Consider the following 13665-nt stretch of genomic DNA (forward strand, 5'->3'; position numbering starts at 1 on the left):
ACACACACACACACACACACACACACACACACACACACACACACACACACACAAAAGAACTCAGGAATCTCTGGTTCTTCTATATTTTTCCAGTTGTGAGAGTCCTTTGCACCCAGGAGTGTCCCACATCCAAAAGACACAGCGGTTAGCAAACGGGATGAAGTGAGTAGCTGGGGTCACACCTCTACCCCTTCTTCCTCCAAGTCAGGACTTCCAGGTTCACAAAGAGAGAAGGCAAGGCCCTGAAAACCCTCTTCCCACTCTAAGAAGTGCTGGCGTAGGCAGTGTCCCCAAAGGCCAAAAGCAGGGGGCTGGCCTGGGGTCTGTACCCATATATTCAGTACCCAGTTGGAACGGGGGCAGGGAGTAGAGGAATCTGCTGGAGATACCTTGGCTTCTGGGGTCCCAACAATTATTCAAGGTGACATTTCAGTTCAGAGGGCTTGCAGACCCTACAACTACATTTGGAGGGACAGATCAATAAGTCACATGGCCTCCCTAGAACAAGCTAAGATGAGCCACTTCTTAGAAGTCGTCTGGAGACCATTTATGAAGGAACCAGCTTGCATACAGCAGGATGCTCCCTCCTAAACCCTGGATTAGGCACAAACCATAAGCAAACATCTATTTTCAAAGGTAGATTCTTGATCAAGTGGGGAAGTGGCTGATTTCTGACTCAGGCAGAAAACAGCAGCAAATGGCCTTGTGTGTGTGTGTGTGTGTGTGTGTGTGTGTGTGTGTGTGTGTGTGTGTGATTTTTTAAGGGGGAGATCTGTATTAGAATGGGTCAGGATGCAGTACGTTTTGATTGAATATTAATTAGGGTAGCCAAAAAGGGAGCTTATGATTGCTGGACTTCAATATTTTGACAGCTGGCCCTTGGTGATCAGCTTTAGGAATGAGTCCGGCAAAGAGAAAGTATCCAAATAGACCTTGTTGGCTTTAAGGATGTAACCTATGGTTTACAAGGGAGAGGTAAAGGGGAAGGGCGAGGCCTGCTAGCGCCACATTCGCCATGCCCAGGCCTGCTAGAGCCCTTCAACTTGGAGATGGCTTCTCCACAAAGTACCTGCGGCTTAGCCACACACAAGCTAGGGCCAAGATTCTTCCAGAAGCATTTCCTCGGCCACTGACTGAAGCCTCCCAGAAATGGGAAAGAGGAGACCCCGATGACTTCAACCACAGAAAGTCCTGGTGTACCTCACAGCTGGCCTCTAGGACTGTCCTTGCCCAGAGGCACACACCTCCCGCTGGAGAGCAGCACACACTGTTGCAAAGCACAAATGAGCTCCGGAGCATGACAGCACCTCCTCGGCTCCACTCTGACTTGCTTCCATGGGCAAGCAACTGAATCCTCTTACCCACAACAGCCTCCTAAGATCTGTGCATGAGGCTTGTGGGGAAGAGTTTAACCAGAACATGCACATAAAAGCACTCTCCCAGAGCCTGCATGCAAAGGTGCCCAGGGAATAGCAAGTGCAAGGCAAAACGAGAAAGGCAGTGGTTGGAGGCCAAGTGGCCACAGCAACCTGCTGTCATCATCCCCGGTCTGCAGGTGAGGAAGAAGCAGGCGCAAGGAAGTTCAGGCAAACCCATGAAATTCCAAGCCTGGGAACCTGCGCACAGCATATCCTGCCTCCTGGGAAAGGCCAGGTCAAGGGCAGGAACCTGCATCCACAGGAAGTCTCATGGCCAGCAGCCCAGAGAAGAAAGGCAGGGAAAGGGAACAAAATTCACACAAAACTCCCACAAATGACAGAGTCAGGGGATGGGAGGCTGCGCCTGAAAGCCAGTCCTGGTGGGTAGTGTAGTCCTGGTGGGTAGTCCATGGAGCTACAGCGTGACACTGACAACAGCTTCGAAGTCCTCTTTCCTCCCTGGACCTCCCAAGGGACATCTGGTCCCTTTCCATTCTCCCTCTGGTCTTCACTCCACTCACACACCCTGCCGCTCTCCTCTGGCCACGCTTGCCTGTTCCTCTGTACTATCCTGTGCGGTAATGGCAGCTCCACGCAGGACCCTTTTCTGCATGGGCAACAGCAGTGGGCACATGATAAATGGGACGCTTCTTAGTTCCCACAAACCTAACTGAGAAGAGCTGTGAGTCACAACTTCCAGACACCAGGTGAGAAACCAAACACCAGCGGACGCAGAAGCTGAATGCGAAGGTTTGCAAACGGACTTTTAGTCAGGAGATCTTGAAGGCTTCAGGTCAAGGCATACCACTGCCATTTTGTGTCTTCTATTAAACTTCTACTAGGAGGTTATAAGTATTTCAAATCTGAGGAACCAGACAGAGTAACTTGCTAAGGACCCAGACACTGGAACCAGACAGCCTGGTTTTCTGTCTTGTCTCCAAAAGACCTGTGTGAAAACTGAGGTAATGCATGCAAAATGCCTACGGCAGTTCTTGACACCCAGCACGTGCTCAGTAAAACCTAAACTGAACATGATGTCTTCCACATAAGCATCCCCCACTGAAACAGTCAACATCCTGCCCTTGTTAATGGAGGCTCCCCTGTTCACTCTTCACTCCAGTAGGACCCAGGGTCACTCCACAGTCATTCGTCTCTGTATCACCAGTCTGAGCCCTGTAACCCAGCTGGGGCTTCCCCCTGAGTGGCTTCTTGTCTTTCTCTGCTTTGGATCTAGGCTGGTTTCTAGTCTTGCTCCATTTGCACTTGTTAAATTTGATCGTGCTATCTACATTTTTAGAAACATCACAGATACTTAGGGCTGGAAAAACAGCTCAGGAGATAAAGCACCTGTCACATAAGCAAAAAGGCAAACCAGAGTTCAGATCCCTAGCACCCACAGAAAAAAGTCGCTGGTAGTATTCTGTCTCAGTGCTCAGGAGGCAGAGATAGGGAATCCCAAGGGCAAGTTGGCTAGCCAAGTTAGCTGAGTCTACACTCTCTCAGTTCAGTAAATAAAGTGAAGAATGATGGAGACAGACATCCAATATCCATCTCTGGCCTCCACAAGCAGCAGACATGTGCACCTGCATCTATGCACACGTGCAGCCACACAGATGTGAATTATCTATATACAAACATGCACACACACACCAGACACCTGTACACATGCCAAAAAAGAGCATAGAACTTTTTAAAAGATTTATTACATATATAGTGTTCTGACTACATGTATTTCTGCACACCAGATCTCATTATAGATGGTTGTGAGCTACTGTGTGGTTGCTGGGAATTGAATTCAGGACCTCTGGAAGAGCAGCCAGTGCTCTTAACCTCTGAGCCATCTCTCCAGTGCCCAAGAGCATAGATTTGGGGCTGCCAAAATGGTTTATTGATAAAGGCACCTATTGCCAACCCTGATGACCTGAGTCTGACCCCTAGAATTCCCGAGTGTCCTCTGGCTTCCACCTGTACACACACTATGGTGCACATTTGTGTGTGCACACACATACATAATAAAATAAAAATTAATTAATTAACTAAATGCAAAAAAATTCACTAAGAAAATAAAATGTATATGCTCCAGGTTTATTTTAGTCCTTGAAGGGCCAGACAGTGGATAAAAAACAGCATCTCCTGCTGCTATTTTTAAAAATGTCCTTGAGTACCTGTGCACATCTGGTCTCCTAAGCACAGTCCGCAGACCTCCTCCAGGCCACTCAGGGCCATCCCCACTGAGCCCCACGGAACCTGTGGCTAGTCACACCAGTACGAAGCCTCTGGACCTATTCTCCCTCTGCCTTGTCCACCTTGTTACCGTTTACATCTCTCTTACAACTCAAGGGGAGGCTTCCATGTGTGGACCCCATGTCTACAGTGGTTCCTCTTACAGCGTCACTACTGCGCTCACACAGCCCACCAGTGGCCTGTGTCATTATCACTGCTGTCTATCTGCATGCCCATCTTCCCGACAGACTTTAGACATTCTAGGGCTTGTCAGCTGGGAGCCTCCTTAAAGGCCCACACAGGGCCTAGGGCACAGCAGATACTCAATAATACAAAGACTACTGCCAGTGACACTAGAAGCTTATGCCAATCAAGATTTGGAAGAAAGGAGTCTGCTGAATTACTTTTGTTTGCAAGTGGAACTGGGTAATGGCGCACAATAAGGTAGTTACAAGACTCACATCAGTCAGACGAGGGTCTCTTCTCTTGAATCCCACATATACACAAATAGCCCCACAAAACTGATGGTCCAGAAGGTTCCTCTAGGACACTACAGAGAAGTTATCTAGGAACGTAGAGAGACACCTCCTTTCCACCAAAACAGAACAAATGCAAGAATGTCTTTAAAAAGAAAGGGGCTAGGATGTAGCTCAGATGGTAGAGTGCATGCCTAGCAGTCCCCAGTACCACGTAAATTGAGTGTGGTCATATACATCTGTGGCCCTAGCTTTCCGGGGAGTAGGGCAGCAGAGGCAGGAAGATCTGAAGCTCAAGCCCATCTTCTGCTACGTAATGAGTTTAAGGCCCGGACTACCTGACATCTTGTGTGATGGTTAGGTTTTCTTGTTGTTCGTTTTTGTTTTTCCGAGACAGGATTTCTCTGTGTAGTCCTGGCTGTCACGGAACTTGACCTGTAGACCAGGCTGGCCTCAAACTCAGAGAGCCCGGTTCTGCCACCTAAATGCTGGGATTAAAGGCGTGTGCCACCACTGCGTGTTTGTTAGTTTTAATTGTCAACTTGATATAACCGAACATCACCTGGAAAGATAAAGTCTCAATGAGGACTTGCCTAGATCAGGTTACGGGCACGCCTGTAGGGCAATGGTTCTGAACCTGTGAGCTGAGACTCCTAAGGTGTCTGATGACCCTTTCACAGGGGTCACACATCAGATATCCTGCGTACCAGATATTTACATTATGATTCATCATAGTAGCAAAATTACACTATGAGGCAGAGACGAATATTTTTATGGTTGGGGTCAGCACAACATGAGGAACCGTGTTAAAGGGTCGCAGCGTTAGGAAGGTTGAGGACCACTGATACAGGGAATCATCTTGATTGACTTAACTGATGTGGGAAAATTTAGTTTGAATGTGGGCGGCAACATTCCCTGGTTTGGAGTCCCGGAATGTGTAAAAGCAGAAGGCTAGGTGGGCACTAAGTACGCATGTATCCATTGTCTCTGCTCTTAACTATGGATGTGATATAATCCGTTGTCTCGGCTCCTGACACTGACTTCCCCACAGTGGTGAACTATAATCTGGAATTGTAGGCTAAAATAACCCCACCCCAGGTAGCTTTTTATCAGGATATTTTAGTCACAGCAGCTGAAATGAAACTAGGACACCTTGTTTCAAATTTTAAAAAAGGGGGAAAGAATGAAAGATTTTGAGCCAAGGGAATGGTGAGCAAATTCTGCTGGGGGGTGGTCATGACTGGACTTCACAGTCTTATACACTGGCAAGAAGGCTGTCCGTAGCTGGTCTCTCAGGGGAACTGCTTTCCTCGGGCACTGACAGTCTCCCCTTCCTTATTCTCTCTGTTACAACTGACAGAACAGCACCCTCAAGCCTGGGGTCCACCCTTCCGAACTCTAGAGGAATGGCTACGAGCCTCCCATCTAAGAATACTCTCTCCCATGTACCGCGAGCATGGAAACGGCCGTAAAAAAGACCCAAAGAGAACATGAGTGAGCGATAACGAGAAGGAACCGGTGGATGCCAGTGAGTGGGCAAGGAAGTGACTCATCAATATGCATCCATCATATTTAACTGTGAGTATCCACATGGGGCCAATTCCAGGCAGAGGCTCTGGTTGGCTCTTGGCCTAAACCGAAGACCTGCCAGGATCTCTGAGCTAAGCATCCTGTATCTGGCTCAGCCAGAGCACTCTGTCATCCTGTATACACAGGTCTATACCAAACACACACTGGGGACAACAGAGCAGTCTGCTGTGGAATGAATGCAAGGAGAGGGAGGGACAGGGAAGTTTTTGCTCTAAGACTTGTCTCTTGCAGGAAAGACTAGGGATAAGAGGCTGGATCAAGGTCACCTAACCCAACAGAGGATTTTACCCACCCACAGATCTGTAGTGAGGACATATTCAGACTATACAGGACTACTTCAGAGCAGATAAAATTTCTCCAGATTCTCTGAGAAGGTCAGTGGAAAGCCCAGTACCTCATAAAAGCCCAAGATCACAAAGCCCGCCGTGACTGTCCTGGATAAAATAGCAAGCAGCCCACACCAGGAGGCTCTACTCCACAGATCCAGTCCATGCTCCTCTTTGCAATCTCACAGGCACACATACTGGGCAAGCCCGAGGTCATCTCTAGGATGACCCCAACAAGTGCTTGCAAGAGAAACCAGCTACAGGATCAACAGTTTATGAATCCTGGCAGTCAGTCACCTGGATGCTGAGGCTCTGGGACTCCAGGTGGGGTAAAGTGATGTTCCTGTAGTCATCTCCAGTCTCTCGGATCAGGCGGAGGTCCTGACGCATGTATTTTTGCAGGTGTTTCTCTGTGGCAGGGTACACCACAGTTGTCTTTATATCTACAATGACAGAGCATAGTCTAATAAGAAAGAAGGACCATCAGATCATGAGCTGAGCCCCATTCCTTATAGAACAAGGCTTTTGCTGATGGCTCACTGGCCCCTCAAGAAATTAACTATATCCACCCCCACCTCCATGTTCCAAGCACGGTGACCAGAGGTTTCTCACTTCTTACACGCAAATGTCTAAGAACGTAGCTTTCTGGATGCAAAGTTGCAAGTGTGGCTTGAAGCCCACTGGCTCTCTTAAGGAGGGGTAGCACAGCACAGCTCAGAGGCTCAGTGTAGACGACTCTGGAGCCAGGCTGTTTGGGCTCAAGGTCTGCCTCTCTGCGTGGGACTGTGGCTCCAAGTTGGGAATTTGTACGCCCTGACTGCCCCGTATACCAAATGAAGATAGCAACAGTTCTTATGTCACAACACTGGAAGAAGAACTGAGTTTATCACCAGAGAAGCACTTAGAAAATGTCTGCTGCTAGAACTCTTCATAAATGCTGGATGGGGTGCTTGTGGGCCAGCTCAGGAGGAAAAGGCACATGATGCTAAGCTTGATGGGTTTAAAACCTGGGATCCACATGGTAGACAGAGAAAACCAACTCTTGCAAGTTTGTTTCTGACCTACACACACACACACACACACACACACACACACACACACACACACAAACACACACACACACACACACACAAACACACACACACACACACACACACATAAAAATAAAAAGCACTGGATGGTCAGTGCAGGCTTTTCAGGTGGCACCATCAATACTTTGGCTTGAATGGCTCTATAGTGCAAGGTACTGTGGCATGTCTACTGCAGAAGCAGCCCAGCCTCAGTGTGGAGGTCTCCTTCCTCAGTTAACAACCAAAAGTCTCCAGACATTTCCAAAACATCCTTTGGAACTTTTCAAGAGATTTTAGGTTTTCAAAGAGACTTTGGATTTTAAAAGAGATTTAATTTTAAAGTGTTTCAAACTGTAAAGAGTGTGGGAATTTTTAAATTTGTAAACTGTTTTACACTGAGGTTTTACTAATGTGCGGTTTGGAGATGAGTAAGAAAGGAAAGGTTACAGCTTAACAGTGACGTGTGTGTCAAGCTGACAAGGCATCGGCTGTGCTGGACAGTCTTGTGTCAACCTGACACAAGCTAGAGTCATCTGAAAGAAGGGAACGTCAGTTTTGTTGCGTTTTTTTTTTAAAGGCCCCCCCGTAAGATCTGGCTGTAGGGCATTTTCTTAATTAGTGATTGATGGGGGAGGGCCCAGGTGGGGTTATCCTTGGGCTGGGTTCTGTAAGAAAGCAGGCTGATCAAGCCAAGGGGAACAAACCAGTAAGCAGCTTCCCTCCATGGCCTCTGCATCAGCTACTGCCTCCAGGTTCCTGTCCTGACTTCCTTGTGATGTGAGAGTATAAGCCAAATGAACCCTTTCCTCCCTAACTTGCTTTTGGTCATGGTGTTTCATCACAGCAATAGCGACCCTAACAAGGACACTGTCTATCTGTGTGTCTGTTTAATTGATACAGTCTCACTTTGTAACCCAGGCTTGCCTGGACATCACTGGGTAGATCAGGCTGGAGTTGAACATGTGGAGATCCTGCCTCTGTTCTAAGTTTTAATTAGCAAGAAATCCTGAGCCAGGTGTGAGGGCCCACGCCTTTAATCCCAGCACTCTGGAGGCAGAGACAGGCAGATCTCTGTGAGGCAGACTTCTATGCAGTCTGGCCTACATATTGAGTTCCAGCTCTTAACATAGAGAAATCTCACCTTGAAAAACTGAAACCCAAAGAAATCCTGTGATTTTCCTTAGCAGATTGTATTTGGATGCCCTGGTCTAGCACCAGCTGCCTATGGTTAAATCCTTCCCACTATTGCCAATAAAATCTGGCACAGCTGGTGCTTCAACGAAGATTGCCAGGGGAGGGAAGGATGGTGACCTGGGTGTTGCAAAATCAGTTGGATGTTTCCAAAGAGGCTCATATGCTCCCCCCCCCCCCACCATGTGGGATTCAGATGTGAGTTCTTCCAGGGAATACCTTTGCTGGAATACACTGGCTCTATACATCAGCACCCAGCTAAGAACCAGCAGCCTACACTTTCAGACTGGATCTGAGGACGCAGGTGGTTCTATTGCACTTTTGTGAATAAGACAAGAGAGTGGCAGGAACTCAGCTCTCATCCAGTGTGATGCTGGAGACTGCAGAAGCAAGACTGGGAACAAAGGCTGCCTGTAGTGGTTTGAATGTGGTGCTTTGAATAGGGAGTGGCGCTATTAGGAGGTGTAGGAGGTGTGGCCCTGTTGGATGGAGTGTGTCAACGTGGGGATGGGCTTTGAGGTCTCTTTTGCACAAGCTTCCCTCAGTGTGACTTTCAGACCACTCTCTGTTGCCTTTATTTTTTTTAAATATTTATTTATTTATTATGTATACAATATTCTGTCTGTGTGTATGCCTGCAGGTCAGAAGAAGGCACCAGACCCCATTACAGATGGTTGTGAGCCACCATGTGGTTGCTGGGAATTGAACTCAGGACCTTTGGAAGAGGAGGCAATGCTCCTAACCTCTGAGCCATCTCTCCAGCCCCCTCTCTGTTGCCTTTAAGATGTAGGACTTTCAGCTACTTCATCTGTGCATTACCAGACTCCCTGCCATGATGATAATGGACTGAATCTCTGAACTGTAAGCAAGCCACCCCAATTAAATGTCTTCTTTTAAAAGAATTGCCATGGTCATGGTGTCTCTTCACAGGAATGGAAACACTAACTAAGACACCATCTTAGCCTAAAACTGGGTGTTCTTTCGAGACGGTGGCCCAGTTCTTCTAAGCCAAGTCAGTCGACATACGCAGGTTACACACCAAGCACATGACTTCCAGTGAGCACCAAGCATCATATTCCATTATTCTGGGCAAGGTGGGGGGACCCAAGCTTGGGTACCATAGCAAGAAAATGGCTCACTTTTTCTGCTGGGTGACCCTGGGCATATAGCCTCCTACAGACTCATAAAGGGTGACCACAAAAGTTGCCCTCCAGCTGTTGTTAGCATTAAGGAAAGCATGTCATCTGGACGACCAGAGACATTAGCCCAACTCTCTGGACCTGACCCTGAAAAGAAGGCACAAAATCCTCACAACCTCTTGAAAAAAAAAAAAAAAAAGACTCTTTTCACTCTTCATGACTCCCTAGTAACCTATGGTTAGACACCAAGCACATAAATTTCAAGAGGCAAGAGACTGCCTGAAACAGACTGAAGGGCACCATCCTGGAACCCGCAGGGGCCTCGAGGAAAAATACCATGGCATCTATAGTGCAAGGCAGAGAATGAAAACAGAGGCTTGAGGCCAAGCAGTCAAGTGTCAACCCTGAGTCTACATTCCCTAGCTGTGTGACCAAGGGCAAGAGGCCAACCCTCTCTGTTGCTACAAGCCTCGCCTATATAACCCGGGGGCAAGAACAGCAGCACATCCTGGCAGTATTAGTATGAGAACTACAGAGGTAAGTGGGTAGAAGACCTTTAGGAACTTACACACAGAAGCGCTAGACTGACAACAGTGTCTGCCTACCCATGTTTCTGCTGGGCTGTCAATGGCCTGAACAGGAGAGAGATGTGCCCTGGCATGAGAATTCTCTGAAAGTTGGGAAGAGATCCTGGAACAAAGGTGAGATTGACACTGGAAAACAGCCTGACACTGTTGGCAGGGGACACATAGCCCTGGGCATATAGCCTAGGGCTCCTGGATATTCCTGAGAGTGAGCCCTGGTCTGCCCAGGCTTGTCAAGAATCCAGCCCAGCCACCCAGGGTGCTAGGAGACAGGAATCTTACCGAGCCAGCCCTCACCTGCCTTCCACCCACCTCAGCACTGAGAAACTCCAGAGGCACCGACCATCCTTCCCCAGAAGCTGCTGGAACCCCACAGGTTCTTGGAACCCTGCCTGCTAGTGCGAGGCTAAGGCCCGCTTACTTCATTCACCCCTCTTTCCTGCTGCCTCTGCTGAAGTCACCTACACTGCACTGACAAGTGCCTCTCTCTAGGTATGGTGCAGCAACTTCCAGTGCCAGCCAGATCCTCCCAGCAGAGCATCCCTGAAGCTTCTTGGCCTCCCTTGGGGTTCAGGCCAGCTTGACAGCGGGGTCAAGTTCCAGGACCCTCCTTTGTCTATTCTCCCCTGACTTACTGCAGTTTTCCTGTCTACCTCTCCGTGAGAACGAGTCCAAAAAGAGATTTGCCTTATTTATTTTTACCATTTATTCCTAGCACCTTGCAAGCGGTAAGCACTCAATAATAATCACTGCACAAATGGACACATGAGCTTGGCTTTTTCTGACTTTAAACCTTGGAAGGACATTTGTGTCCCAAATGGAATAAAGTCTCTTTGATTAAAAAAAAAAAAAAATCAATGTTTCTTTCTCAATGCTGTTTTCCACTGGCAGTCTCCAAACCACCTCCAGAGTCTCACCTGCAGCTGAACTTCAGGAGTTTGGTCAAGGGTTGATGATCGGTAAACACACAAACGCCTATTAAAAATATGCTGGGGAACAGGAGACACCTGTGCAAGCTCTACATTTCCCATGGGTCACTCAATAATTACATGAGCAAACAATGCCCTCTCCTCAACCTCATCGCTAATGCAGACTCCAAATCAATCACCGAAACCCCAGCAAATCAAATCCCAAGAACATTTCCCATCACGAGTGGCTTTAACACTCTCCCAAAAAGTCGATGTTAAGGATACAATGGTGCATGCTTGCAGCCCCTCCACTTGGGAGGCTGAGCCCAGGATTTTGAAGCCAGCGTGGACAATATAGAGAGATCCTGTCTCATTAAACAAAAGAAATCCAAAATGTTTTTTTTTAATATTTATTTATTTATTATGTATACAATATTCTGTCTGTCTGTATGCCGGCAGGCCAGAAGAGGGCACCAGACCCCATTACAGATGGTTGTGAGCCACCATGTGGTTGCTGGGAATTGAACTCAGGACCTTTGGAAGAACAGGCAGTGCTCTTAACCTCTGAGCCATCTCTCCAGCCCAAGAAATCCAAAATGTTAAGCTAGAAAAGAGAAAAGCTGCTGTATTGCTCCAGAGGAGACTAAATGGATGTAGCTGAGGGGGCTGCAATGGATCCTGTGTGGGACAAGAGCCCTGCTTTACACAGGGCACTGAAACTGTTAATAATGGACCCTACAACACGGAACAACTTTGTATAAGTGTGAAATCTGGGAGCATATTCTTCCAGAGGATCCAAGCTCATTCAATTTCCAGCACCCAGAGCCTGTGGCTCACAACTGCCTGTAAATGCCAGCTTCAGTGGGATCTGACTCCTGTGGCCTCTGCAGGCACGTGAGTGTGAGTGTGTGTGTGTGTGTGTGTGTGTGCGCACACACACACACACACACACACCTTAAAATAAAAATAGGAATTAAAAATATGAGCTTTTCTGAAAGTAAGTTTGTACATTTTCATACTGGTATCCAGAGCAGCACTATATCTAAGTGGAGGGGTAAGCAAAGCAAAAGGAGACATAGGGAGGGCTCTGATCCTTTCCACTACTTTCCTGTAGGATGTTTTTGTTAGTCTTGTCCTTCTACTTTTTTCAAAGTAAGTGCTTAAGGAGTCAATATCCTTTGGAACCTTGGCTTGAGTTACTAACAGATGCACCAGACTCCATGGTAAGCAAGTAAGTGTATTAACACATTTGCTTCTCACACGCAAAGTGACTGGGGATTACAATGATCCCATTTTACATATGAGTAAATAGATGCAAAAGTTTGAGTAGTCCAAAGGCCCTGGCATCATAGTGGCAACCTTGTCTAGCCACCAGATGAAACTACTTGGGATCCTTCTCTGGCAAATGCCACCAAGCAAGTTTGCTTAAGGGATCACCTGCTCTTCTTGGCATGATCAATACCCCGCAATTCTTGCACCCCAATCCCTTCCTGTTTGTGTAGCGTGAGAAGTAACAAGGAATTCCTCAACCACACCCTCCTGCTGGCATCCTTAAATCCTCCAAAAGCCCCCCCCCCGAACGTTCACAGTATAATAAATGATTCCATGGTACTCCTCACAAAGACTCCTGCATGTCATGTTTTGTTAAAGTTTGCTTTTTATGCTGTACTCAAGCTGCCCTTGCAGAGGCTGAAGAGTCAAGCAGAGCTTACTTCACAGTTTCTCACTATTCCCTGCTCCCTAGCTCTATAAAGGCATCACCAGGAACTCCACTCACCATGCTTTTGACTTTTCTCATCACTACTTGACTTTCGAGATTTGCTATCACTGGACTGGCCGCTCTTTCTGGAAGACAAAATGTATCTCTAACTGGTCCTCTACCAACTGCATATGTGATGTGGGAAGTGTTGCTTTTATTGGTTAATAAATAAATCTGTTTCGGCCAGTGGCTTAGCAGAATAGGGCAAGATGGGAGTTCCGAGCACAGAAGAGGAGCAAGTAGGCAGTCAGAGAAGCCACGTAGCCTCTGCCAGAGACAGACTCACCAAAACCTTGCCGGTAAGCCACAGCTACGTGGCAATACACAGATTAATAGAAATGGGTTAACCAAAGAGATAAGAGCTAGCTAGAAATATGCTTAAGCTATTTACCAAACAGTATTACAAATAATATGGTTTCTGTGTGATTATTTTGGGTCTGGGCGTCCGGGCAGGCTTCCCCTACACATATGCACACACAAACACATGTCTAGCCACACATCTCCCAAGTTCCCCTTCTCACTGTAGCAACATCAGTTTTTGGTAAACTGATATTCAATACTACCACTGTTTTTCCTTATTAGCACAATTTCTAATGTTCAAAAGTAGTAATTAAAAAAAATTAAAAAATAAAAAATTTTAAAAAAAGTAGTAATTACTTTTTGACTTGGTTAATTTTCTGTTAAGATAACCACTTCAAGTGTTTGGTCAAGAGTCAATGATCGATAAACACACAAACATCTGTTAAAAATATGGTGGGGAGCTGGGCGGTGGTTGAGCACCCCTTTAATCCCAGCACTCAGGAGGCAGAGGTAGGTGGATCTCTGAGTTCAAGGCCAGCCTGGTCTACAGAGCAAGTTCTAAGACAACCAAGGCTGCACAAAGAAACCCTGTCTTGAAAAACAAAACAAAAATGCTGGGGAACCAGAGACATGCAACCTTTGCATTTCCCACAGATCACTCAATGATATATAGGAAGGAAA

General features: G+C 47.0%; 1 protein-coding gene across 1 annotated transcript in view; it reads right to left on the minus strand.

Moving 5' to 3' along the window:
* Positions 1-13665, minus strand: part of Dcps (decapping enzyme, scavenger) — a 45854-nt gene that overhangs the window by 8403 nt on the left and 23786 nt on the right. The window contains exon 3 of the mRNA XM_005347015.3: positions 6331-6476. Coding sequence (XP_005347072.1) covers positions 6331-6476 — 146 coding nt within the window. The remainder of the gene's footprint in view (positions 1-6330; positions 6477-13665) is intronic.

This window comes from Microtus ochrogaster, chromosome 5, assembly GCF_000317375.1.
Source record: "Microtus ochrogaster isolate Prairie Vole_2 chromosome 5, MicOch1.0, whole genome shotgun sequence".
Taxonomy (NCBI): domain Eukaryota; kingdom Metazoa; phylum Chordata; class Mammalia; order Rodentia; family Cricetidae; genus Microtus; species Microtus ochrogaster.